General features: G+C 43.0%; 1 protein-coding gene across 1 annotated transcript in view; it reads left to right on the top strand.

Moving 5' to 3' along the window:
• The window catches only part of CADPS (calcium dependent secretion activator), a 661,462-nt gene that overhangs the window by 603,905 nt on the left and 31,930 nt on the right, over positions 1 to 25,627 (top strand). Inside the window, exons 22-23 of the mRNA XM_063941549.1 lie at positions 633 to 770; positions 5,709 to 5,864. Coding sequence (XP_063797619.1) covers positions 633 to 770; positions 5,709 to 5,864 — 294 coding nt within the window. The remainder of the gene's footprint in view (positions 1 to 632; positions 771 to 5,708; positions 5,865 to 25,627) is intronic.

The following is a 25,627-nucleotide window of genomic DNA, read 5'->3' as shown; positions in this document are numbered from 1 at the left end:
ATATGTTCCCAGTGAAATCCCAACTGGATATTAGTCCAGCCAATACAGTAACTGCAGTCTGTAGTCGATTGTTCCACTTTTAGATATAGAAAAAAAGCTGTGCCTTTTTCAGCTTTATGAAGAAAGCACACATATTATGCCCCCTTACTGCTTATAAAATACTAATCAAGGATTATTGTTTCACTTATATGATGGCAAATACCAGTAATACTATACCTTGTGTGTGAAATTCTGTGAAAATATCACCATAGAATCTAGAATCTTCAGTGACTAAACAATTCCACTAAACAATTCAAGGATCTTTAAAATCATCAGTAAGAACTTGCATGCATAGTTTGCAGCTTGTTTTTGTGATGCATATTGAACCTTGCTATCGTGGCATTTATGTGTGTTTTTTAATTGCGTAAATGTGTATTGTATGTTTTTCTTAAGTAATTGCAATTTTTTTAATTCCACAAAGCAGACAAATATACCATCCTCATGCTTTTTTCTCAATCGATTTCTTTTCTTTTTGATATGTTTTTGTCTCGTTTTTTTGTTTTTGTGTTTTCTTTCTGAGTCTTTTTGTGCTTCTGCTACATCCGCATTGTCATGTTATAGTATCTTTTTCTTTCTGTCTGTTTCTTCCACAGGAGTTTAACAAGTAATCTGCCCAATGTGAATCTTCCAAATGTGAATCTCCCTAAAGTACCTGTAGCCCTACCAGTTAACCTCCCACAAATGCCTAGCTTTTCTGCACCGTCATGGATGGCTGCAATATATGATTCTGAGTGTGTATTCACTTCACATTAGACCTCATTTACAGTATATGTGCAGCAGTCTTGGCATGAATGTGGATTAATTATTTCTAATAGATTTCTTATCCCATCTTCAGAAATTAAAATGTTCCTAGTTTTCTGCAGATGCTTTCATCATAAAATATTACTATATATATATATATTCAAGGCAAAAATAAAATATAAAACAATATTTAGTATTAAAAATATTAAACTTTATTGCTCACGCACACACTCAAACACAAGACATAAATCAATGTAAAAAAATTATTTGCTTTGCTTGACAAAGACTGTAAAAAAAAAACAACAAATCAAATTAATGCATGCACACAAATTATTGATGTACAGGTATTATACCACATTACAACCCTAATATTATACCTCTGATTATTGATAATAAACAAGAGTTCTCACTACTACTAAATATAACATGGAATTGAACACTATGTACTATACTATATAGAGAATGGAACTTTTATGCATATTTCAGGAGTAGAGAGAACTTTGCTAACTAATGTAAATAAACACATGAACATACTGTGTGTTTATTCTTAACCATCCTCTTCCTGACACCCGATGTAAAAAGCCTGTGACTTTGCGCTAAAATTTTCACATACCCTGAGATATATAAGACACTTATAGCTGATAAACACAAATTTGGCTGGCTCCCTCGAGCATAACTTGCACACTATAGTCATAGAGCCATCGTTAAAAGAATTTTTCAAATAACAGTATTCAATACTTGCTCATCAAATTCTAACTTTTTACAGCCCTAAAACTTTCTACATTATGAGAACTTTATTATAAATATTTAAAGACCACCAGAGAAATTATTTTTTTGCCTAAAGAACAACATATTTTCATTCTTTGTAAAATAATACAGTACATAAAGACTATAAAATAAATTACCTGGCGTATTCATTTAATATTTACTTTTAAATAAATATACTAACTGATCACTGAGATCTGTACTTACCGTATATTGCTATAATCTTCCCATATGTATGAATATCTGCAAAAATATTTCATCAAGAGGAGTGCAGGGGACGGTGTAACAACGCCCATCCGCACTTTCTGTGCACACCATCGGAACATATAGTAGTCTACGACAAAGTGTAGATATGTCACCTGGAGGCCACACAAACCCAATACTAGGCCTGTCTGATATCTCAGTGGCCCTATAAATATATATATATATATTTGCGCATTCACCTAGAGCAGTGATTTTCACCCTTTTTCAACTCGCGGCACACCGAACATGACTTTAAATTTGCCAAGGCACACTATCAGTCTCCCATGGGAAAAACACACACACACACACACACACACACACACACTGGCCCCCACAGTAATTAAACACACTGGCCCCCACAGTAATACACATTGGCCCCCACAGTAATTCCAAACGCATTGACCACCACAGTAATCCAAACACATTGGCCCCCACAGTAATTTCAAACACATTGGCCCCCACAGTGGTGATTGGAAGGGTTTAGATTAATGGTATGCTGTGCAACGTAGGTACACATTAGGAGATCTGATGCTCATAGCTTTACGAAGCAGTGCAGAGAGATTTTTTTGTTGCAAAGGGATTTAAATTAAATAGAGAATTGAGCTTTTACACTAGAACAGTGGTTTCTAAACTGTGTTCCATTGCACCCAGGGTTGCATGGATCACTTGCAGGGTGCTGCGTTGGTGGTCTAGTACCAAATTAGATTAATTATGGTCAGTGTAGTAGACAAAATCAGTGGTGGTGGCTGCCAATCATAATATATGTAGAGAAACAGAAGCATAACACTGTCTATCACCACATAGCTGAACCTAAGGATGACTGGTGAGCACAATTTACTTAAAGAATTTTTGCAGAGTTTCTCAGCAAAAAAGTTTTGACCTGCCTAATGGTGCCACAAAAGAAAATGCTGATACTCTAGGGCACCATAATACAATAAAGTTTGGGAACCACTGCATTAGAAGTTAGTTGGCTAAGATCAAATCTCATGTCATATATAAGAGTTTCTCGAGCCATCTCCCAAGAGCAGAGCCTAGGTTTGCACCTTAAAAAGTTTTGAGGGCTAGATGCATAATCGCTTGTATAGTGATAAATTGGAGAAAGAAAAAAGTACCAGCCAATCAGCTCCTAACTGCCATGTTACAGGCTGTGTTTGAAAAATGGCAGTTAGGAGCTGATTGGCTGGTACTTTTTCACTCTCCATTTTATCATTTTCCAAGCGATGATGCATCTGGCCCTGAGTCAACAATCTAGTTTTACCAGATCAGTGCAAAACTGACATTTTTTTCATTGAACGTGCATTGTGCTTTGTTAGTGAGGTCCTGGATGCATACCATACACCACTCTTAGGACCTCATTCTAAGTTGTCTGCTTTTCCGTTTGGCCGTGATGGCCTGCTTACAACTTTACACCAAAGCGAGTATCCGCCCTTCTGTGCTGAATAACCTGTCTTCAGCGTAAGGCAAGGCCATCCTTAGTAGCAGATGTCATCTTTAGTACAGTAGCAGGATTTACTTACAACCTCCCCCTGCATGGTCTGAAAACTCCGATCTACATCACATGCTTCAAACGAGTTCCTTAGTCTGTAACCCTGCACATACACAGTCAGTTGTGATAGGCTGACATAACTTAAAATAAATTAATTGTAATGTTTGTTCTTTGCTTAAACATTACTGTAACAACAATTCATGTTAAAATTATGTATTGGTACACTGTTTTTACATGAACAATGTGAGATCTGCCACCTGTCGTGGTAGAAAAAAAACCTTTGAAATGTAAAATAAAAAAATAAAAAAATCGGGTTGACAAACAAAAGCTGTTACTAAAATGCATTTGGCTAGGTGCAGCTTCAGAAGACTTACATACATGTGTTTGTTTTTTACTAGCTATGCGTATGTTACAAATAAAATAAAAAAACGGCTTACGTACTCCACAAGTCAGCCTACTGGTCCTCTGGTCTCAACAAACCACTAATTTATTTTAGCACAAGTGATAGTGCCTGCCATTCTCCTGTATATATAAAATCATTTAAGAATAAATCTAAAAATTGCAAAACTTATGAAAATAAAAGCTATGCCTTATAATAATAATAGGAAAAAAAAATATATATATTTTATATATATATATATATATATATATATATATACACACACACACACACACACAATAAACATTGCACATCTTTTTCGTACATGACGCAGTAAATAAAATAAATTAGCAGTCAGCATTGCATAAGCATATTATTGCTGAAAAAAAGTTGCTCTCTCTCTACTATGATTATATTCTCTACAGAAATAAATGTCATATTCATGCTATGATTACTGTATTAGAGAAAGGTAGATTAGGCAGCGGTGACAGGCTTCTTCCCTTTCTGCATGATCCGTGACACTGTTTCTTGGAAAAGATATGAATCAGTTACTGAGCATATGATGGCTTTATTCAATCAATGAAATCCAAATTAGTTGTGGGAAACATTTCAATTGTGACATTACGAAAACATAAAGAGCATTTGAAAAGAAGGACAGAAAAAAAACGACAAGACATTTGAAATAACTCTGAAGGCAGATGGGTGTCAAAATGTTGTAGCAATAGACACCAATTATTACATTTGTGTGTACTCTGTGATTTAAAACATAAACCGTTATCGTTCCAAAACTCAATTTAGATTTCAAAAATATACATTTTTTTTCCAAGCCTCCGTTTGGAAGCGAAACATTCACAGGATGTTACCGTAGCTTCGCTTACCTACATAGCTAAATATTTACTATCATTGAGCCAAAGTACCTGGTTGAATATCTTTTCATGCGGCTGTGTTCCTTAAGTACCTTCACGATTAAAGTTCTATTCTTTCCATTTATCAGATATGTCTCTGATTAGATATACGACTTGTTCCTAAACCATAACTTTTGTCAAAACAGGACCTCGAGACCCTTGGCATGTTGGGAATATGATTTGATTTGTTTTTCCACCCTGCAATAGCTACGTGTGCATTATAGCTATGTATTGCTCCGCAGCATTAAGTCAATGCAGCTGGCATCTGTCATAATAGAAACGCCTACTTTAATATGTTTCTATAGAGGATGTCAGTACAAGTGGTACTGCATGGTGTGTATAACATCTGATAAATTGCTGTGTTAGCAATAGTGGTATGCGAGGAGGGAATTCAGCATGCGAGTTTACTCGACGAGAAAGAAAATAAAAAAATAAATAAAAAAAGAACGTTATATAGAAGCTAATGAATCGGACAATATCTGCACATCCTAAAATCATTGGCAAAAAATACATGTTTATATAAATATTCAGTATGCATAGGAGGCAACTGCATAACACCGCAATATCCGTAATTATTGTATTTATTCCGAAATTGAAACAAAACCAAAAAAATCAAAAACTTCATCTAGCACAATTAGTTTGTGTAATTTCAAAATTAAAAACAAAACTTCTGTTAAAGTTCATGTTTTACCTTGCAAGTGGAGTTTTTCACAATTGAGATGATGTCCTCGCTCACCACTAGTTAGCACAACCCTTTACCTAGTTTCAATCCTTTTAATAGTATTCTTCTAGAAATGCATGAAACCCTGATTGTTAACGACTCACACAGTGGTGGTCAACAATCACGGCTTGTATTCCCCAGTTTGTATCCTTAATTTCAATAACTACATACATTTATGTAATTATTAATTAAGGAGAGAATTTGCCATACAAACGATACCAGTTTTGTCTGATTTTATTTGTTGTGTTCTGCTCCAATAGAAAGTTAGAATAGGAAAAGGGAAAAATAAAGCTCAGCCCTGATGCTGGAGATCAGTTATTTATACGGAACTGGTTCTTACCTTGCTAAAGTTAAAAAGAAAATGTTCTCCACATCGGGCATTGTGGGGGTCACCCGACTAAAAAATACTTTCTCGTGTTATCCTACCAGTAATGGATCAGCCACTTCGGAGGATTTGTTCTGGAAACTCGATGCCCTACAAACCTTTATTAGAGATCTCCACTGGCCGGAAGAAGAATTCGGGAAGCACCTTGAGCAGCGCCTTAAGCTAATGGCTAGTGATATGATCGAGTCTTGTGTAAAAAGGTAAGATGTTTTATTGGTGTAATTATTGCAAAAATTGATTAGCATACCGGGGCATTCTCAAAAAAATCTTGCAAATTAAATTTTTAGTGTGCCCCAAAATTGTGATTCTTTGATCAGTTTGTTAAATAGATTGTACAGTTTAAAAGTTTGCAATAAATTCTAAAACTTTTTAAAAATCGAAGCAGTCACATTTGACCATATTCCCGCTGTTTGGACAATATTTTTTCTCTTTTTATTTATGGTGCATAGAATTTTTAATACTTTCACATGCGAATGGTGAACTTTGAATTTAAAAACGAATTCAGACCTGAGTGCTGCTGTGCATTTTCGCACAGAGGGCGTTTAGGTCTGAACTGCGCATGCGCCGGCGCATGCCAGAGATGCGATCGGCATCTCTGCCCAGCGATCGCCTCTGCCTGATTGACAGGCAGAGGTGTTCGCTGGGCGAGAGGGGTCAGGCCGGTGGTGTTGGGCCACCGTTTTGGGGGCGCGGTCCGGGCAACGCAGGCTTGCACGGACCATGCGGGGGGCGGGCCGCCGTGGCTGTGTGACATCGCACGCAGCCGCTGCGACCCGGAGAGCGTCGGGTAGCTCCCTGCCAGAGCGCAGGAGCTACACTGGTAGGGAGCTACTCTTCAGGTACAATATCATCGCCGCTGTGCAATGCTTTTGTACCTGTGCGGCGGGGGGAGGGTCAGACATGCAGGGCTGAATAGACCTGTGCTGTGTGTCCCCCGCATGTCAGGGTGGCTGATCGTAGAATTTTGCACGGCTACGATCAGGTCTGAGTTAGCCCCAATGTTCTAATTAAAATAAGAGAACAATACTGTGACATGTAGCTCAACAGGCATTTCAAGTATATTGTAATGTCTTTACAAACTGCAGTCGTGAAATTCGGAATGCAAGTTTTAATCTTGCCATTTGATAGCACTGCGGCTGTAGCAGTTGAACACCGGGCTATCCAATTGTACCACCAAGAAGTTTGATGCCCACCAATCAGTTAAATTTGGTTTGATATCAAAATTATTGATATCATTTGAGTATCTCCAGTCACTGGTTCATAGTGAATTGATGGGTTACATTTTCAAGAATATTGTTTTTACCTACAAAATTCCTGCGTCTACTGTGAATGGGTGATGAGTGCAATCTGACAAGCTGTGATACACCTGGTTTCTCTGACGTCCTAAGTGGATGCTGGGACTCCGTAAGGACCATGGGGAATAGCGGCTCCGCAGGAGACTGGGCACAACTATAAAGAAAGCTTTAGACTACTGGTGTGCACTGGCTCCTCCCACTATGACCCTCCTCCAGACTTCAGTTAGAATCTTGTGCCCGGCTGAGCTGGATGCACACTAGGGGCTCTCCTGAGCTCCTAGAAAGAAAGTATATTTAGTTTTTTTATTTTACAGTGAGATCTGCTGGCAACAGACTCACTGCAGCGAGGGACTAAGGGGAGAAGAAGCGAACCTACCTAACAGGTGGTAGTTTGGGCTTCTTAGGCTACTGGACACCATTAGCTCCAGAGGGATCGACCGCAGGACCCGACCTTGATGTTCGTTCCCGGAGCCACGCCGCCGTCCCCCTTACAGAGCCAGAAGCATGAAGAGGTCCGGAAAATCGGCGGCAGAAGACTTCGGTCTTCACCAAGGTAGCGCACAGCACTGCAGCTGTGCGCCATTGCTCCTCATGTACACCTCACACTCCGGTCACTGATGGGTGCAGGGCGCTGGGGGGGCGCTCTGAGGGCAATATTACACACCTTGGCTGGCAAATATACACCATATATAGTCCCAGAGGCTATATAGGTGTAAATTAATACCCCTGCCAGAGTTTCAAAAACGCGGGAGAAGTCCGCCGAAAAAGGGGCGGGGCTAACTCCCTCAGCACACTGGCGCCATTTTTCCCTCACAGCTCCACTGGAAGGAAGCTCCCTGGCTCTCCCCTGCAGTCTACAACTACAGAAGGGTAAAAAAGAGAGGGGGGGCACTAAATTTAGGCGCAGTATATATATATATATATATATATATATATATATAGCAGCTATAAGGGGATATAATTCAGTTAGTCCCTGTATTGTATAGCGCTCTGGTGTGTGCTGGCATACTCTCTCTCTGTCTCCCCAAAGGGCTTTGTGGGGTCCTGTCCTCAGTCAGAGCATTCCCTGTGTGTATGCGGTGTGTCGGTACGGCTGTGTCGACATGTTTGATGAGGAGGCTTATGTGGAGGCGGAGCAAATGCCTGTAAATGTGATGTCACCCCCTGCGGGGTCGACACCTGAGTGGATGGTTCTGTGGAAGGAATTACGCGACAGTGTCGACTCCTTGCATAAAAGGTTTGACGACATACCTACTATGGGACAGCCGGCTTCTCAGCCTGTGCCTGCCCAGGCGTCTCAAAAGCCATCAGAGGCTCTAAAACGCCCGCTACCTCAGATGGCAGACACAGATGTCGACACGGATACTGACTCCAGTGTCGACGACGATGAGACTAATGTAACTTCCAATAGGGCCACACGTTACATGATTGAGGCAATGAAAAATGTGTTGCACATTTCTGATGTTACCCCCGGTAGCACAAAAAAGGGTATTATGTTTGGAGAGAAAAAACTACCAGTAGCTTTTCCTCCATCTGAGGAGTTAAATGACGTGTGTGAAGAAGCGTGGGCTTCTCCTGATAAGAAACTGGTAATTTCTAAGAGGTTACTAATGGCGTACCCTTTCCCGCCAGAGGATAGGTCACGCTGGGAAACATCCCCTAGGGTGGATAAAGCGCTCACACGCTTGTCAAAGAAGGTGGCACTACCGTCTCCGGATACGGCCGCCCTGAAGGAATCTGCTGATAGAAAGCAGGAGGCTATCCTGAAGTCTATATATACACACACAGGTGTTATACTGAGACCAGCTATTGCGTCAGCATGGATGTGCAGTGCTGCAGCTGCGTGGTCAGATTCCCTGTCGGAAAATATTGATACCCTAGACAGGGACACTATATTGCTAACCGTAGAGCATATTAAAGACGCACTTTTATACATGAGGGATGCACAGAGGGATATTTGCCGGCTGGCATCCAAAATTAGTGCAATGTCCATTTCTGCCAGGAGAGGGTTATGGACTCGGCAGTGGACAGGAGATGCAGAATCCAAAAGGCACATGGAAGTTCTGCCTTATAAGGGTGAGGAGTTGTTCGGGGATGGTCTCTCGGACCTCGTTTCCACAGCAACAGCTGGGAAGTCTACATTTTTACCCCATGTTCCCTCACAGCCAAAGAAAGCACCGTATTATCAGGTACAGTCCTTTCGGCCCAATAGGGGCAAGCGGGTTAAGGGCGCGTCCTTTCTGCCCAGAGGCAGAGGTAGGGGGGGAAAAGCTGCAGCATACAGCCAGTTCCCAGGAGCAAAAGTCCTCCCCCGCTTCCTCTAAGTCCACAGCATGACGCTGGGGCTCCACAGGCGGAGCCAGGTACGGTGGGGGCCCGTCTCAAATATTTCAGCAATCAGTGGGCTCGCTCACGGGTGGATCCCTGGATCTTTTAAATAGTATCTCAGGGGTACAAGCTGGAATTTGAGACGTCTCCCTCCCCGCCGTTTCCTCAAATCTGCCTTACCAACCACTCCCTCAGGCAGGGAGGCAGTGTTACAGGCAATTCACAAGCTGTATTCACAACAGGTGATAGTAAAGGTGCCCCTACTTCAACAAGGACGGGGTTACTATTCCACAATGTTTGTGGTACCGAAACCGGACGGTTCGGTGAGACCCATTTTAAATTTGAAATCCTTGAACAGATATATAAAAAGATTCAAGTTCAAGATGGAATCGCTCAGGGCGATTATTGCAAGCCTGGACGAGGGGGATTACATGGTATCACTGGACATCAAGGATGCTTACCTGCATGTCCCCATTTACCATCCTCACCAGGAGTACCTCAGATTCGTGGTACAGGATTGTCATTACCAATTCCAGACGTTGCCGTTCGGTCTATCCACGGCTCCGAGGGTCTTTACCAAGGTAATGGCCAAAATGATGATACTCCTTCGAAAGAAGGGAGTTTTAATTATCCCGTACTTGGACGATCTCCTGATAAAGGCGAGGTCCAGGGAGCAGTTGTTGGTCGGGGTAGCACTATCTCGGGAGGTGCTACAACAGCACGGCTGGGTTCTAAATATTCCAAAGTCACAGCTGATCCCTACGACACGTCTACTGTTCCTGGGGATGGTTCTGGACACAGAACAGAAAAAAGTGTTTCTCCTGGAGGAGAAGGCCAAGGAGCTGTCATCTCTAGTCAGAGGCCTCCTAAAACCAAAACAGGTGTCGGTGCATCACTGCACGCGGATCCTGGGAAAGATGGTAGCTTCCTACGAAGCAATTCCATTCGGCAGGTTCCATGCAAGAACCTTTCAGTAGGACCTATTGGACAAGTGGTCCGGATCGCATCTTCAGATGCATCGGCTGATAACCCTGTCTCCAAGGACCAGGGTGTCTCTGCTGTGGTGGCTGCAGAGTGCTCATCTTCAAGAGGGCCGCAGATTCGGCATACAGGACTGGGTCCTGGTGACCACGGATGCCAGCCTTCGAGGCTGGGGGGCAGTCACACAGGGAAGAAACTTCCAAGGACTATGGTCAAGTCAGGAGACTTCCCTGCACATAAATATTCTGGAACTGAGGGCCATTTACAATGCCCTAAGTCAGGCAAAACCCCTGCTTCAAAACCAGCCGGTACTGATCCAGTCAGACAACATCACGGCGGTCGCCCATGTAAACCAACAGGGCGGCACGAGAAGCAGGACGGCGATGGCAGAAGCCACAAGGATTCTCCGATGGGCGGAAAATCACGTGTTAGCACTGTCAGCAGTGTTCATTCCGGGAGTGGACAACTGGGAAGCAGACTTCCTCAGCAGGCACGACCTCCACCCGGGAGAGTGGGGACTTCATCCAGAAGTCTTCCTAATGATTGTAAACCGTTGGGAAAGGCCACAGGTGGACATGATGGCGTCCCGCCTAAACAAAAAGCTAGAAAGATATTGCACCAGGTCGAGAGACCCTCAGGTGATAGCTGTGGACGCTCTAGTGACACCGTGGGTGTACCGGTCGGTTTATGTGTTCCCTCCTCTTCCTCTCATACCAAAGGTACTGAGGATAATAAGGAGAAGAGGAGTAAGAACTATACTCATTGTTCCGGATTGGCCAAGAAGAGCTTGGTACCCGGAACTTCAAGAAATGATCTCAGAGGACCCATGGCCTCTGCCGCTCAGACAGGACCTGCTACAGCAGGGGCCCTGTCTGTTCCAAGACTTACCGCGGCTGCGTTTGACGGCATGGCGGTTGAACACCGGATCCTGAAGGAAAAGGGCATTCCGGAGGAAGTCATTCCTACGCTGATTAAAGCTAGGAAAGAAGTTACCGCAAACCATTATCACCGCATTTGGCGAAAATATGTTGCGTGGTGTGAGGCCAGGAAGGCCCCAACGGAGGAATTTCAGCTAGGTCGATTTCTGCACTTCCTGCAGTCAGGGGTGACTATGGCCCTAAAATTGGGTTCCATTAAGGTCCAGATTTCGGCCCTATCGATTTTCTTCCAGAGAGAACTGGCTTCACTACCTGAAGTTCAGACTTTTGTTAAGGGAGTGCTGCATATTCAGCCCCCTTTTGTGCCTCCAGGGGCACCTTGGGATCTCAACGTGGTGTTAGATTTCCTAAAGTCACATTGGTTTGAGCCACTAAAAACCGTGGATTTGAAATATCTCACGTGGAAAGTGGTCATGTTGTTGGCCTTGGCTTCGGCCAGACGTTTATCAGAATTGGCGGCTTTGTCATGTAAAAGCCCTTATCTGATTTTCCATATGGATAGGGCAGAATTGAGGACTCGTCCCCAGTTTCTCCCTAAAGTGGTATCAGCTTTCCATCTGAACCAACCTATCGTGGTGCCTGCGGCTACTAAAGACTTGGAGGCTTCCAAGTTGTTGGACGTAGTCAGGGCCCTGAAAGTCTATGTTTCCAGGACAGCTGGAGTCAGAAAGACTGACTCGCTATTTATCCTGTATGCGCCCAACAAGTTGGGTGCACCTGCTTCAAAGCAGACTATTGCTCGCTGGATCTGTAGTACGATTCAGCTTGCACATTCGGCGGCTGGACTGCCGCATCCTAAATCAGTGAAAGCCCATTCCACGAGGAAGGTGGGCTCTTCTTGGGCGGCTGCCCGAGGGGTCTCGGCTCTACAACTTTGCCGAGCAGCTACTTGGTCGGGGTCAAACACATTTGCAAAATTCTACAAGTTTGACACCCTGGCTGAGGAGGACCTAGAGTTTGCCCATTCGGTGCTGCAGAGTCATCCGCACTCTCCCGCCCGTTTGGGAGCTTTGGTATAATCCCCATGGTCCTTACGGAGTCCCAGCATCCACTTAGGACGTCAGAGAAAATAAGAATTTACTCACCGGTAATTCTATTTCTCGTAGTCCGTAGTGGATGCTGGGTGCCCATCCCAAGTGCGGATTGTCTGCAATACTTGTATATAGTTATTGTTTAACTAAAGGGTTATTGTTGAGCCATCTGTTGAGAGGCTCAGTTGTTATCATACTGTTAACTGGGTATTGTATCACGAGTTATACGGTGTGATTCGTGTGGCTGGTATGAGTCTTACCCGGGATTCAAAATCCTTCCTTATTGTGTCAGCTCTTCCGGGCATAGTATCCTAACTGAAGTCTGGAGGAGGGTCATAGTGGGAGGAGCCAGTGCACACCAGTAGTCTAAAGCTTTCTTTATAGTTGTGCCCAGTCTCCTGCGGAGCCGCTATTCCCCATGGTCCTTACGGAGTCCCAGCATCCACTACGGACTACGAGAAATAGAATTACCGGTGAGTAAATTCTTATTTTTGTCAATAAAGCAGCTAACAGAACTATTTAAAATTTGAATTTATCTTTTCTCCGATATAGCAGGTAATACAAATCAAGCAATTATTATACCCATAATACATTTGTATGGCACATGGTCACTGATTTTATAACACATGCAATATAGCTTCTACACAAGAGGGGAAGACGGTTGTAAGATATTCTGATGTTGTGGCGTTTCCTTAATAGCCACTTAGGTCAGATAGGTTTAGGATGGTATTCTATTAGTCTCAATGCAATTTCGGCTGGTAAAAACATCCGATAATTGTGATTAATGACTGATGGTCATTATCGCGGTATCTAATTAGAGACCGTTTTTACTGACTGAAATTGGACCCACGATTGCACTAAAATACCTGGGTCCCATGTGGTCATGGCTCTCGCGGCTGCTTATCGGGCATTATGCTTTGGGTGGCTGAGGCATCTGTAGCATAATCCACAATAAATCATGGCATCGCATGATAACAAACCTGGCATCAGGGCCTCCGGCGATCCTATTAGTAGCAGTAAAGTACCACTGCTAATCGGATACTATCCTTCGTTTTTGATCAATTAAAACAACTTATATAACAGATACATACCTTTCAACCGCTCCAATTTCTCTATATGAGGACCCATTGTTATGATCAGAACTGGGGGGGGAGAGGGTAATTCAGAGCTGATTGCTAGGGTGCATTTTTTGCAGCCCTGTGATCAGGTGGTTGCCGCCTACAGGGGGAGGGTATATTTTGTGTGTAGATGTGCATTCGCATTTGTAACAGATCTGCACAAACATCAGTTTGTGCAGTCTCTGCTCAGCCCAGGGGCTGGAGCTGATGTCAGAAACCCTCTCTCCAAACGCCTGTTCCCTCCTGCGTTTTCCCGGACACTCCTACAAAACGGTCAGTTGCCACCCACAAACGGCCTCTTCCTGTCAGTCACCTTGCGATGGCCCCTGCGATTGTTTTTTCCGCAACATCTCGACGCTATGCACCGATGCCCGGTACAGTTGTCCGGCGCATTGCAGTGCATACACATGCGCAGTACTGACCTGATCACCCGCTGTGCGAAAACGCACAGCAGCGATCAGGTCTGAATTACCCCCTGAATCGCTGGCCAGCAATATGTCACTGTGAGTGTGGCCACACCCCTTCCATGATGCTTACACACCCCCAGTCCTGATCCACTCACCACCAATTTCCCTTCTTGGTTTACCATTTAGGGGTATATTCAATTAATGTCGGATCCTCTCCGACGGTGAGGATCCGACACTTCACTATTCAATTTGCAGGTTTTTGCCCATTTTCGACAATGCCGATCCGCCTTTTTTTATGTCGAATCGGCATTGTTGAAAACGGGCCAAAAACCTGTCGGAAATGCCCGCAATTTCGACAAAACAGGTGTATCGGTGGGCGAATTTGCCGATCCACCTGTTTTTCGTGATGTCGGAATTTCTGACTAGTCGAAAAAATGTCCTTTTAATTGAATAGGGTAAATCAAAATTTGCCCTAAAAACAGTGAAAACGGACGTTTTTTCGACCTGTCGGAAATTCCGTCAGGAATTGAATACCCCTATTAGACGCATATTTATTAAAGGGATATTGGTGGGAAATCCCATGAAAACAGTCATTTGCGTTGAATACCCGCAAAAACTAAGTAGATTTTAGAAGCGGTCCCCTCAGCTTTGGGGTCTTATCTATGCCTATGTAAGTGCACTCTAGGCTGACCAGGTTGGACAACTCACTTTGCCTCCAGTCATTAGCCCAAAAGTGGCGGCAGGCATTGTGACCATTGCTTAATGCATTGCTAGACTACTATGACAGAATCCTGCAGAATATCCTTACAACCACTGATGTATGCTCTGCGGGGTCATGCTGATTTACTTTATACAGACAGTGCTTTCTCGATTTCTTTGGAAAAAATAAATCTGGTATAATGTCTTTAGAAAAATTATTACTGCACCCTCAAATGGAGGAGGTGCAAATGGTAATTCTTTAAAAAATTGTGGCATCACCTGTGAGATTGCACTAAAATAATGCTTTTGCGCTATCGAAAATAGTTGCTCAAGTATACCCGTAATGGTGCCCAATCTTGACATTAGCGCACTTTATAGAATGGCAAGGTCTATTCAACCTGTACATCTCCACAAAAACTAACACCATGGCTCGCACAGCTCAACACAGGATATACACGATTCCTCATGTCTGATAAGTGCATTTGCCATTCTTGTAGGTCTTAAAGGATGTCTGTGACTCATACATGTTTTAGTACTCACTAACATACTTTGGGGGATATTCAAATGGTCCATATAATTTTTATGGTAGAAAAAAATGGGGGCTTAGCATCATTTTTTGCTGGATGCTTAGCTTCTGGTAGTTCAATTAATCCCCATTTTTTTTCCTCTCGAAAAATGTTACATTTTCAGACGAAATCACATGGGATCTGGGATAAGTTCTCAGACCTATGTGTTTTGGTGCAAAAAATGGGTCTGATAGGGCTTCGTATCGGGGATTTTTTCTCATGCGGAAAAAAAAATACCCAATGACTCCCAGCATTAAGGACAATTTATTATCCCCAGGGGGGTCAATTAGTCTTTGTAAGTGACAGTGACTAATTGAGTATCCCCCAATATACAGTATATCCATGTAAAAATAAATATCTATAGAGAGAGATAAAAGTGAAAACAGCACTCGGTGGTAAATTCAAAACTGCTAAGTGCCCTTTCTCAACCTCATAACTGTCCGAATCGGAGTGCTGTTTTCACTTATGAATGGCACACTTATCCTGGCACCTACGATTAACATTTCTAGACATTCAATTACTCATTCAGAGTAATTTCATTAATATATTGCATTTTGCGCATTTATTTACCTGGGGAGAAAAAATGAAAACATTCTTTTGTATTGGAAATAAATAATAAATCTCACAGTCAACAAACATGCAAGTGGCACAACATCTCTGTAATGAAAAGGCTATCAGTAAACTGCTATTTTTGCCCTTGTGAATTTTCATTGCTAAAGTTCTGATCCCGTTTATTTGACCTCTTAAGATAAATGGTAATTTATATTTTTATCAGCCCCCTACAGCAATGCGTTTTATTTACAGATAAGATTTAGTAATTAGTGTCCCCATATTTTCAATGGCCCACAGCAGAAATATTTAATCTGTCATTTATCACTAAGTGGCTCAAGACATGGCATGGTCCCTCTTAATAACTAGTGGGCATTTTACCATGCAGAAAAAGCAGACTATGAAAATGTACTGTAATAAATATATTTCTACAAAAATATTTATATAACATTTATATATATATATATATATATATACAGTATATTCATATAATATATTTAAATATATTTAAATATTTGTTTTGTATTATATAAGAAATATGCTTTATGAACCTTTTAATTACAAAAATGTAGTTGATTAGATGAGAATAAAATACAGGACTAGCCATGTTGTTATTGCGCTTCATAAAACGCAATTATCTAATTTATTTTTAAATATGTAAAAGTATGCAGACACTACAGGCTTTTTTTTCTGCTGTCACAAATTTCCATTTGTTTCTTGAGGCATATTATGAATCTGATTTGTTAAGAATATCTGAAAACCTACATGATCATTATTGGCATGTAAGATGAAGACGGCAATCTAACCGCTTGGAACCTAATTGAATTTAATCGTGTTGGGCAGTTATCCGGCAGCAGAGATTTAAACTGTAATTGTTTTTTTTTTTTTTTAAATGAGAAATAAATGAAAAAGTTAAAGCAACACTGAATATGCCTAGCAAAATATCAGTGCAATTTTATAAATATAATTTTATAATATTTGTTTCATTTCTAACCAGTTGCCATCTGTAGAATGTTGGGTGCTGGTGTCTTTGTATATTTAAAATATGTTTGCTGAAATACAACTACAGTATACTGTACTTATTAATAGTGTAATAGAGCATTTCAAATGTTAGTAGCAGGAATCATAATAAAATGAATAATACATTTTTTTTTTCGTACTTTGCCAAGTCTAAAAGGTAGATTACAGTGGAAGCCTGGATTTGAGCTTCCAGTAGCAATGTTAAGATCAAAACAAAAAGAAAAAACTAAAAAAAAATTGTACAAATCACACACAAAAAAAAAATCTTTTTAGGAAGAAAAATTATTTATTTTAGTAATACCACATTATTTTACTTACTTCGCCTTGCTGTCATGTGTAAGCTATAGTTGGACATGGCTTCCTCCAATGATTCATTGCCAATAGCTACCGCCAACTGTAGCCTTTGTTAAGTAGCGAAGAACCCTATATCTGACAAAAACACAGTCATTTTTTCCAGAGGTAGGGCTTTTTGGGACTTCATGAATAGGTCTTTCAGCATTTACATGGATTTCTGAACAAGGATGTGCGCCTAGATATACAGTATGAACATACAGTATATAGATATAATCAGTAGCGGATCTTGCCACAGGCAAGCAGGACTTTGGCCCGGGGTGCTGCCTTCCGGAGGGCGCCGGCGCCCTCCGGAGGGCGCCGCACCATGGCAAGATCCGCTACTGTGCCCCCCGCTGTGAAGGGAACCAGACGCTACGCGTCTAGTTTCCCTTCGTGGAGGGGACCTTTGCTGTGCGGTGCGCTATGACATCATTGCGCACCGCACAGCATTTTGGCACAGACGCTAGGGGTCATAATTGATCTATGCTGATCAGAGGAGTGGCGCCGGCGGAGGTCTGCAGCGGTCTGGAATCAGGAGCGGGGATAGTAAGTATTTTATTTATTTTTCTCTTTCAGCGGCGCTACAGGGGGCACAAATGGGGGCGTAACTGACCACGCCCCGTATGAAGCCACGCCCCTATTGTTTTGCCCGGAGCGCCACAAGGGCAAGAACCGGCCCGGGATATAATCCATATCACATGTTTTATAATAATGCCCTTATTGGATGCAAGCTCAGGAATGTGCTGTGCCTTTGCTGTTTGAAGAGTAAATTAATATATTATATTTTACTTTTATACAGTGTTCCAGTAGTATAAAAGTAGTTGCTTTTTGTTATTATTTTTTTTTTTTACTTTTTTGGTTTTGTTATCCATTAATCTAAAGATGTTATGTAATTTCGCACAGCTGTCATGTTTCCTCTGTATAGACTGGTAGATTTGTAAGACAACAATGTTGACATACTGTAAACTTTTATTTTATTTTTGATTTCTTTTCCTTTTGTCATGAAAGTCTGCATGGTGAAATACCTATAAATGAACAATGAACATTGGGAAATGTACACCACTGTACACAGATGGTGTCTGTAATCTTAGAATTACCAATAGAAATCAGTGTAATTAATTCAGAATACAGAAATTTGGTGACATATTATTCCAGGGTATTGTATTATCAGAATAATAGTGGATTTTTCGCTTCAACGTATTGTTATTGTTAAGATTAAGCTACAATAGTATTGTAAGTCAGCCAGCAGCAGCAGAATGACTAGGTACACACACACACACAATACATTACATGTCACTTTAGAGATCCTAAAATAATAACATAAGAAAATTAAAATGTTATTTCTCTTACGTCCTAGAGGATACTGGGGTCCACATTAGTACCATGGGGTATAGATGGGTCCACTAGGAGCCATGGGCATTTTAAGACTTTGATAGTGTGGGCTGGCTCCTCCCTCTATGCCCCTCCTACCAGACTCCGTTTAGAAAATGTGACCGGAGGAGCCGGTCATGCTTACAGAAGCTCCTGAAGAGTTTTCTGCATTTATTTTTCTGTTTGTTATTTTCAGGCAGAACTAAATAGCACCAGCCTGCCTGCTTCATGGGTCTTAGGGGGGGAACGGCCCAACCTCCCATAGGGTTAATGGTCCCGTTCCCAGCTGACAAGACACTAAGCTCCTGAGGGAACTATTCGCAAGCCCCACCACGGCGAGCGTACATTCCCGCAGCATGCCGCCACCCCTAACAGAGCCAGAAGTGAGTGGTGAGTAGAAAGCCTGCGTCCCGGTTAGCGGGTCGCCGGCGGTAATGAAAGCATTAGGGTATCGAGACGCAGCACTGACAGGCAGGCTGCTGCTCAAGGTTTCAGAGGCATACTATGTCTGTTCCGCTGTGAGGGGCCAGCTGAAGTCTTAGCATGCAAAATACCCACACTGGCAGCAGCTTACAAGGGTTCTAACCCACTGTAAAGCACATTATAAGCCTCAGCCAGTATAAAAAACCGGGAAGACCGCGCACCATTAAAGGGACGGGGCCTCCCTATGAGCGGATCCAGCGGCTCACCAGCGCCATTTTCCCTCTGCAGCTCTCACTGAACAGACTGCTAGAGAAGCGCAGCTCCTCCACAAGGACTCCAGATTACCTCAGAGTTACCAGGGGGTCATAGCAAGGGGGGGGAGAAGTATAAGAGTACAGATACCCTATTAAGGGTACTTAGTCTGCGACCCAGCTAGGCTTAAGCTTTAGCAAGAAGGGCGCTGTGTGGCTGGCTCCATCTTACTCTAGTGGATTCGAACCAGCATTGTTGAATTATCTAAAAGGGATGATCTCGAATATTTCTAATAAATTATCCCAGAATGAGAAAGAGACGCAATTCTTAAGACAGTCTGTAGATGACCTGATGAATAGAGATTCAGTTCCCATACCAGTGTCTCAGACCCCTACCATTTGTCCACAAAAGCATACACAGGCCCAGATCCTGCAGACTGACACTGATGACGACGTATCAGATGCAGAGGAGGGTGAGGTGGACTCAGTGGGGGAGGGGATGCAGCTCTGTCACAGGGGGTACAGGCTCTGATAGAAGCTATTAGAGACATTCTGCAAATTCCTGATAAGGTGACAGAGGAGGATGAGGTGTCTTATTTTAATGTCAAAAAGAAATCCTCTGCTACTTTTCCTGCATCAAAAAAGTTGAATTCTCTGTTTGAGGAAACCTGGGTTAATCCTGATAAAAAGTTTCAGATCCTTAAGAGATTACTCACATCCTTCCCTTTCCCTCAGGATGATAGAAAAAAATGGGAAACCCCACCGATTGTTGACGCATCAGTATCTAGGTTGTCACGTAAGATAGTCTTACCTGTCCCTGGGGCGGCCTCTTAAAGGACACAGCTGACCGCAAGATTGATACCACTCTCAAATCTCTGTACACAGCTGCCGGGGTGGCCCAGAGACCCACTATTGCTTGTGCATGGATCACTAGGGCCATTGCAAAATGAACAGGTAATCTAATTGACAAGTTAGATTCCTTATCCAGGGGGGAGATAATTTTACTCCTACAACATATACTGATAACTTTATGGTAGAGGCCATAAAGGAAATTGGTTTGCTCAATGCACGCAACATCGCCATGGCAGTGTCAGCATGCAGGGGCCTATGGCTACGCCAGTGGACTGCGGATGCGGATTCCAGTAAAGGCATAGAAAACCTACCATTCACAGGTGAAGCCCTTATTGGAGATGAACTGGATACGTAGATATCCAAGGCTACGGTGGGTAAGTCTACATACCTTCCTTCCGCAGCTCCCTGGCTAGAATATCCTACACTGCTCCAACTCTGCAGTCCTTTCGGGCAGCGAAGTTTAAAAATAAAACCAAAGGTTCATCTATGGCCTTCAAAGGCAATAGAGGTAAACCCAGAAAACCAGTAACTGCAGGTTCATAGGAACAGAACCCCGATTCTGCTTCCTCTAAGCCTTCAGCATGATGGTGGACCACACTGCCTGGAAGACAGGCAGGTGGGAGAACGATTAAGATATTTCAGTAACATATGGGCAACATCATGCCAGGATCCCTGGGTCAAAGATCTTATCACCTAGGGCTACAGACTGCAGTTTCAGGAACTCCCACCTCACAGATTCTTCAAATCAGGCTTACCAGCTTCTCAAGAAGCAAGTATGACTTTACTGAAAGCAATTCAAAAACCTGTACAGACTCAGGTCATTGTTCCAGTTCCACTTCAACTGTAAAACCAGGGATATTATTCCAACCTGTTTGTAGTTCCTAAACCGGACGGTTCGGTAAGGGCCATTTTAAATCTCAAGTCGTTGAACCCTTACTTACGGGTGTTCAAGATGGAGTCTCTGAGAGCGGTGATCTCAGGTCTGGAAGAGGGGGAATTCTTGATGTCTCTGGATATCAAGGATGCATACCTTCATATTCTGATTTGGCCACCTCATCAGGCTTAACTAAGGTTTGCCTTTCAGGACTGTCACTACCAGTTCCAGGCCCTGCCATTTGGCCTCTCTACGGCACCGAGGGTGTTCACCAAGGTAATGGCAGGAATGATGTTTCTCCTCCGCAAACAAGGAGTGAACATAATATCTTACCGTGGACGGTCTGCTGATAAAAGCTCCATCCAGGGAGAGGTTGTTAGTCAACATTGCCCTCTCAACCCGACTACTCCAGGATCACGGGTGGATTATGAACCTAACAAAATCTCATCTGGAACCAACACGGAGGCTACCGTTCCTGTGGATGATACTGGATACGGAGGCACAAAAGGTATTCCTTTCATTGGAAAAGGCATTGATGATCCAGTCAATGGTGCGGGATGTTCTGAGACAAACCTGGATATCGGTGCATCTATGCATTCGCCTTCTGGGAAAGATGGTAGCCGCTTACGAGGTGCTGCAGTATGGAAGGTTTCAGACAAGGCCCTTCCAGCTGGATCTGTTGGACAAATGGTCCGGATTTCATCTTCACATGCACCAGAGGATCCGTCTGCCGCCAAAAGCCAGGATTTCTCTTCTGTGGTGGCTTCGGACTTCTCACCTGACCGAGGGCCGAAGGTTCGGGATTCAAAATTGAATTCTGCTAACCAGACGCAAGCCTCAGAGGTTGGGGAGCAGTCACCCAGGGGTAACAGTTCCAAGGAAAATGGTCAAGTCAGGAAGCCATTCTTCCAATCAACATTCTGGAACCAAGGGCCATATACAATGCCCTTCTACAGTCATCGCATCTTCTTCAAGATCAAGCCATTCAGGTTCAGTCGGACAATGCGACGGCAGTAACGTACATAGGGGGTAATTTAGAGTTGATCGCAGAAGCAAATTTGTTAGCAGTTGGGCAAAACCATGTGCACTGCAGGTGTGGCAGATATAACATTTTCAGAGAGAGTTAGATTTGGGTGGGTTTTTTGTTTCTGTGCAGGGTAAATACGTGCTGCTTTATTTTTACACTGCAATTTAGATTTCAGTTTAAACACACCCCACCCAAATCTAACTCTCTCTGCACATGTTTTATCTGCTCCTGCAGTGCACATGGTTTTGCCCAAATGCTAACAAAATTGCTGCTGCGATCAACTGTGAATTACCCTCATAAACCGACAAGGCGGAACGAAGAGCAGGGCAGCAATGTTAGAGGTAACAAGGATTCTCCTCTGGGCAGAAAGAAATGCTGTGGCGTTGTCCGCAATCTTCATTCCGGGAGTAGACAACTGGGAAGCAGACTTCCTCAGCAGACACGACCTCCACCCACTAGAGTGGGGCCTTCACCTGGAGGTGTTCGAGTGCTTGACACGTCGGTGGGGAATGCCACAAATTGACATGATGGCCTCTCGTCTCAACAAGATGCTCAAGCGGTATTGTTCCAGGTCGAGGGACCCGCAAGTAGTGGCGGTGGACGCTCTGGTGACTCCATGGGTCTACCAGATGGTGTACGTGTTTCCACCACTCCCACTGATCCCAAATATTCTCAAAAGATTAAAAAGGGAAAAGGTTCAAGCAATTCTCATTGCTCTGTACTGTCCAAGAAGGTCCTGGTATGCGGATCTACTGGAGATGCTCCAGGAGAACCCGTGGCCTCTACCTATTCGCGAGGACCTTCTCCAACACGGGCCATTCGTCTATCAAGAAAATAATTAAAGGGTCTGTTGGCGCTGTGTAGGCAGGTAAATGTACCAGTATGTGTGAATATATTAAATAAGATTAAAAGTGTATGTTTTTTTCTATATTAATTTGTGTATACAGTATCTATTTTATTATATTGTTTTTATTATATCATGTATATATGTAGGTATTGAAATTAACCAGTGAGCCGTTGAATTACTGAGCCTAGAGAACGCTTCCTGATATAGTAGAATGAAAGGGAGGCTTGGAGCACGAGAATCTGAGCTGCACATTCTCAGTTAGTGCTTCTGATAAAGAGGCTTGAATCGCATGTGGAGTGCGCATGCGCGAACCGCGGGATGCAGTATTTAAATGCTTGAATGCTTATGGAGGCTTTTATAACACTGAGGAAGCCGCTGATAAGGGTCCACAGGCGGAGAAACGCGTTTGCAAGGACAGGACACTACTGCTGAATACTGCAGCATTCACCTGCAGGTGATACATCACTTTGAGCCGGCTGGCTGTTTCATTGCCATACCCCAGTGCTAAGGGGAGAACAAATAGAAGTGCATTTCCAGCTTGGGACTCTGGAGTAAAGTTGCCAGCCCTCATAATCCTCACAGCTACGGGGAAGAGGTATTTAAAGCAAGTACATTGCATGGTATACTGCTAATGATTCTATGCTCCAGTGCATGTGTGCATGAACTACTAACCAATTGCTAAACAATAACTTTGTGGAAATAGCTGCATGCTGTACTAAAACTCCATTAACTCATCTTTTACTATGGAATTTAAACCGGATTAACTCCCAGTCATGGGGTAATAAGACTGAGGTCTGACAGTTTACATTGTGTTTAGAGACACAGGAATTAACAAATATTATTTTGTGCCCAAACTCTGGTTGTTCTGATAAAGGCTCATAGTTATATTTATTTTTTAGAATTATTTTAATTTTTTCATGTGTAATATCTATAACTGGCCTGTCTATGTGTATTAATGTTGTGTCTTTTGTATTTTATATATAGATAAATTTTGTCGTCAAAGTAGAAGCGCGGTCTCATTGTTTTATTTATTTCTAGGTAATTTAATAAGCCTGAAAGTCAGCAGCCACCTGGTAAAGAGGTAGCCAGCCTCTTCTGATATGCAAAAACTAAAATAAATATACCAAGTAGGCGCTAGACCAGGACAATTTAGTAAAATATATATTACAATTTATTAGACATAACAATATAAAAACACACATAAACACATACTGAACTCAGTTATAAAGAATATTGCTCAGCCTAAATTACATATTATTATAGCCAAGCTGACACATATAGTATGTGAACTTGAGAGTCTCTGGAGTGCATACAAAAAGGTACTTGAAATAGAAATTATTATATAATTACCAACGAAGTATGGAGCAAGCGGAGACTCTCAGCAATGTTCAGTCAGTCTCAACGCTTCAGTCCATTTAAAAGGAATGTATAAAATACTGTGCTGTCACTGGTAGGCAGGTGTCAGAGCCATGAATCGCTGTTTGAACTGATAAGAGTCTTACCCAGCAATGAAGTGCTGCTGTAAGTACCACTGGCCAGCAGGCAGTGAATGCGGTGGTGCTGCGTGCGGCTACTGGATCCAACAGCTGGTCCGTCAGAAGGGCATGGTCACCCGTGTAATTTAGTCGGCAAAAGGCAGTGCAAGAAGCTGCTACTACGGCTGCTGATGACCCAGAGTGGATCCGATATTATTGTGACCGCTTGGTAAAGCCGCTGATTGTACCAGTGCACGGAGTTTGGTGCGGGGAGCCGTCACGGGCACACGTTGATGTGAAGCAGTAAACGGCCGTGTAGCAATTTAAACAAAGAATCAAAGTGGACCATATGCAGATGATCTGTCTCACTGATCTGTCACTCCAGAGATCTCCCCTCCATTTCCTCTATTTCCATTCGTCTATCAAGACTTACCACGGCTACGTTTGACGGCATGGAGGTTGAGCGTCAAATTCTAGCTCGGAAAGGGATCCCGGATAGGGTTATTCAAACCCTGATCCAAGCCAGAAAGGGGGTAAAGTCTACATTACATTACCACCGTATTTGAAAAAAAAAGTCTCTTGGTGTGAGTACAGGAAATTTCCTGCAGTGGAATTTCAACTGGGATGTTTTCTCCTTTTTCTGCAGTCAGGTGTGGATGTGGGCCTACGTTTGGGCTCCATAAAAGTCCAGATTTCGGCCTTATCCATTTTCTTCCAGAAACAACTGCCTTCTCTCCCTGAGGTTCAGACATTTTTGAAGGGGGTTCTGCACATCCAACCGCCCTTTGTGCCTCCTACGGCACCTTAGGATCTCAACGTGGTGTTGCAGTTCCTGCAATCGGAATGGTTTGAATCTTTACAGGACGTTGATGTCAAGTTTCTTACGTAGAAGGCCGTCACGCTGTTGGCCTTGGCTTCTGCGAGGCATGTGTCAGAGCTGGGGGCATTGTCTCACAAAAGCCCCGATTTGATTTTTCATGAAGATAGGGCTGAACTCGGAACTCGTCAGCAATTTCTTCCAAAGGTGGTGTTTGCGTTTCATATCAACCAACCTATTGTGGTTCCGATGGTTGCCGACACCTCTACTACTTCAAAGTCCTTGGATGTTGTGAGGTCTTTGAAGATCTATGTGAAGCGGACAGCTCGTCACAGAAAATCTGACTCGCTGTTTGTTCTCTATGATCCCAATAAAATTGGGTGTCCTGCTTCAAAGCAGTCTATTGCTCGCTGGATCACGCTTACTATCCAGCATGCTTATTCCATGGCAGGTTTGCCGTGTCCAAAATCTGTACAGGCCCACTCTACTAGGTCGGTGGGTTCTTCCTGGGCGGCTGCCCGGGGTGTCTCGGCTTTACAGCTCTGCAGAGCAGCTACTTGGTCAGGTTTGAACACGTTTGCTAAGTTCTACAAGTTTGAAACTTTGGCCTCTGAGGACCTTCAGTTTGGTAAATCAGTCCTCAGCACTCTCCCACCCGGTTTGGGAGCTTTGGTACATCCCCATGGTACTAATGTGGACCCCAGTATACTCTAGGACGTAAGAGAAAATTGAATTTGAATTACCTACCTGTAAATCCTTTT

Source organism: Pseudophryne corroboree, chromosome 9, assembly GCF_028390025.1.
Source record: "Pseudophryne corroboree isolate aPseCor3 chromosome 9, aPseCor3.hap2, whole genome shotgun sequence".
In the NCBI taxonomy this organism is placed as follows: Eukaryota; Metazoa; Chordata; class Amphibia; order Anura; family Myobatrachidae; genus Pseudophryne; species Pseudophryne corroboree.
The sequence above is the reverse complement of the archived record's forward strand: the minus strand, read 5'-3'. Positions and strand labels throughout refer to the sequence as shown.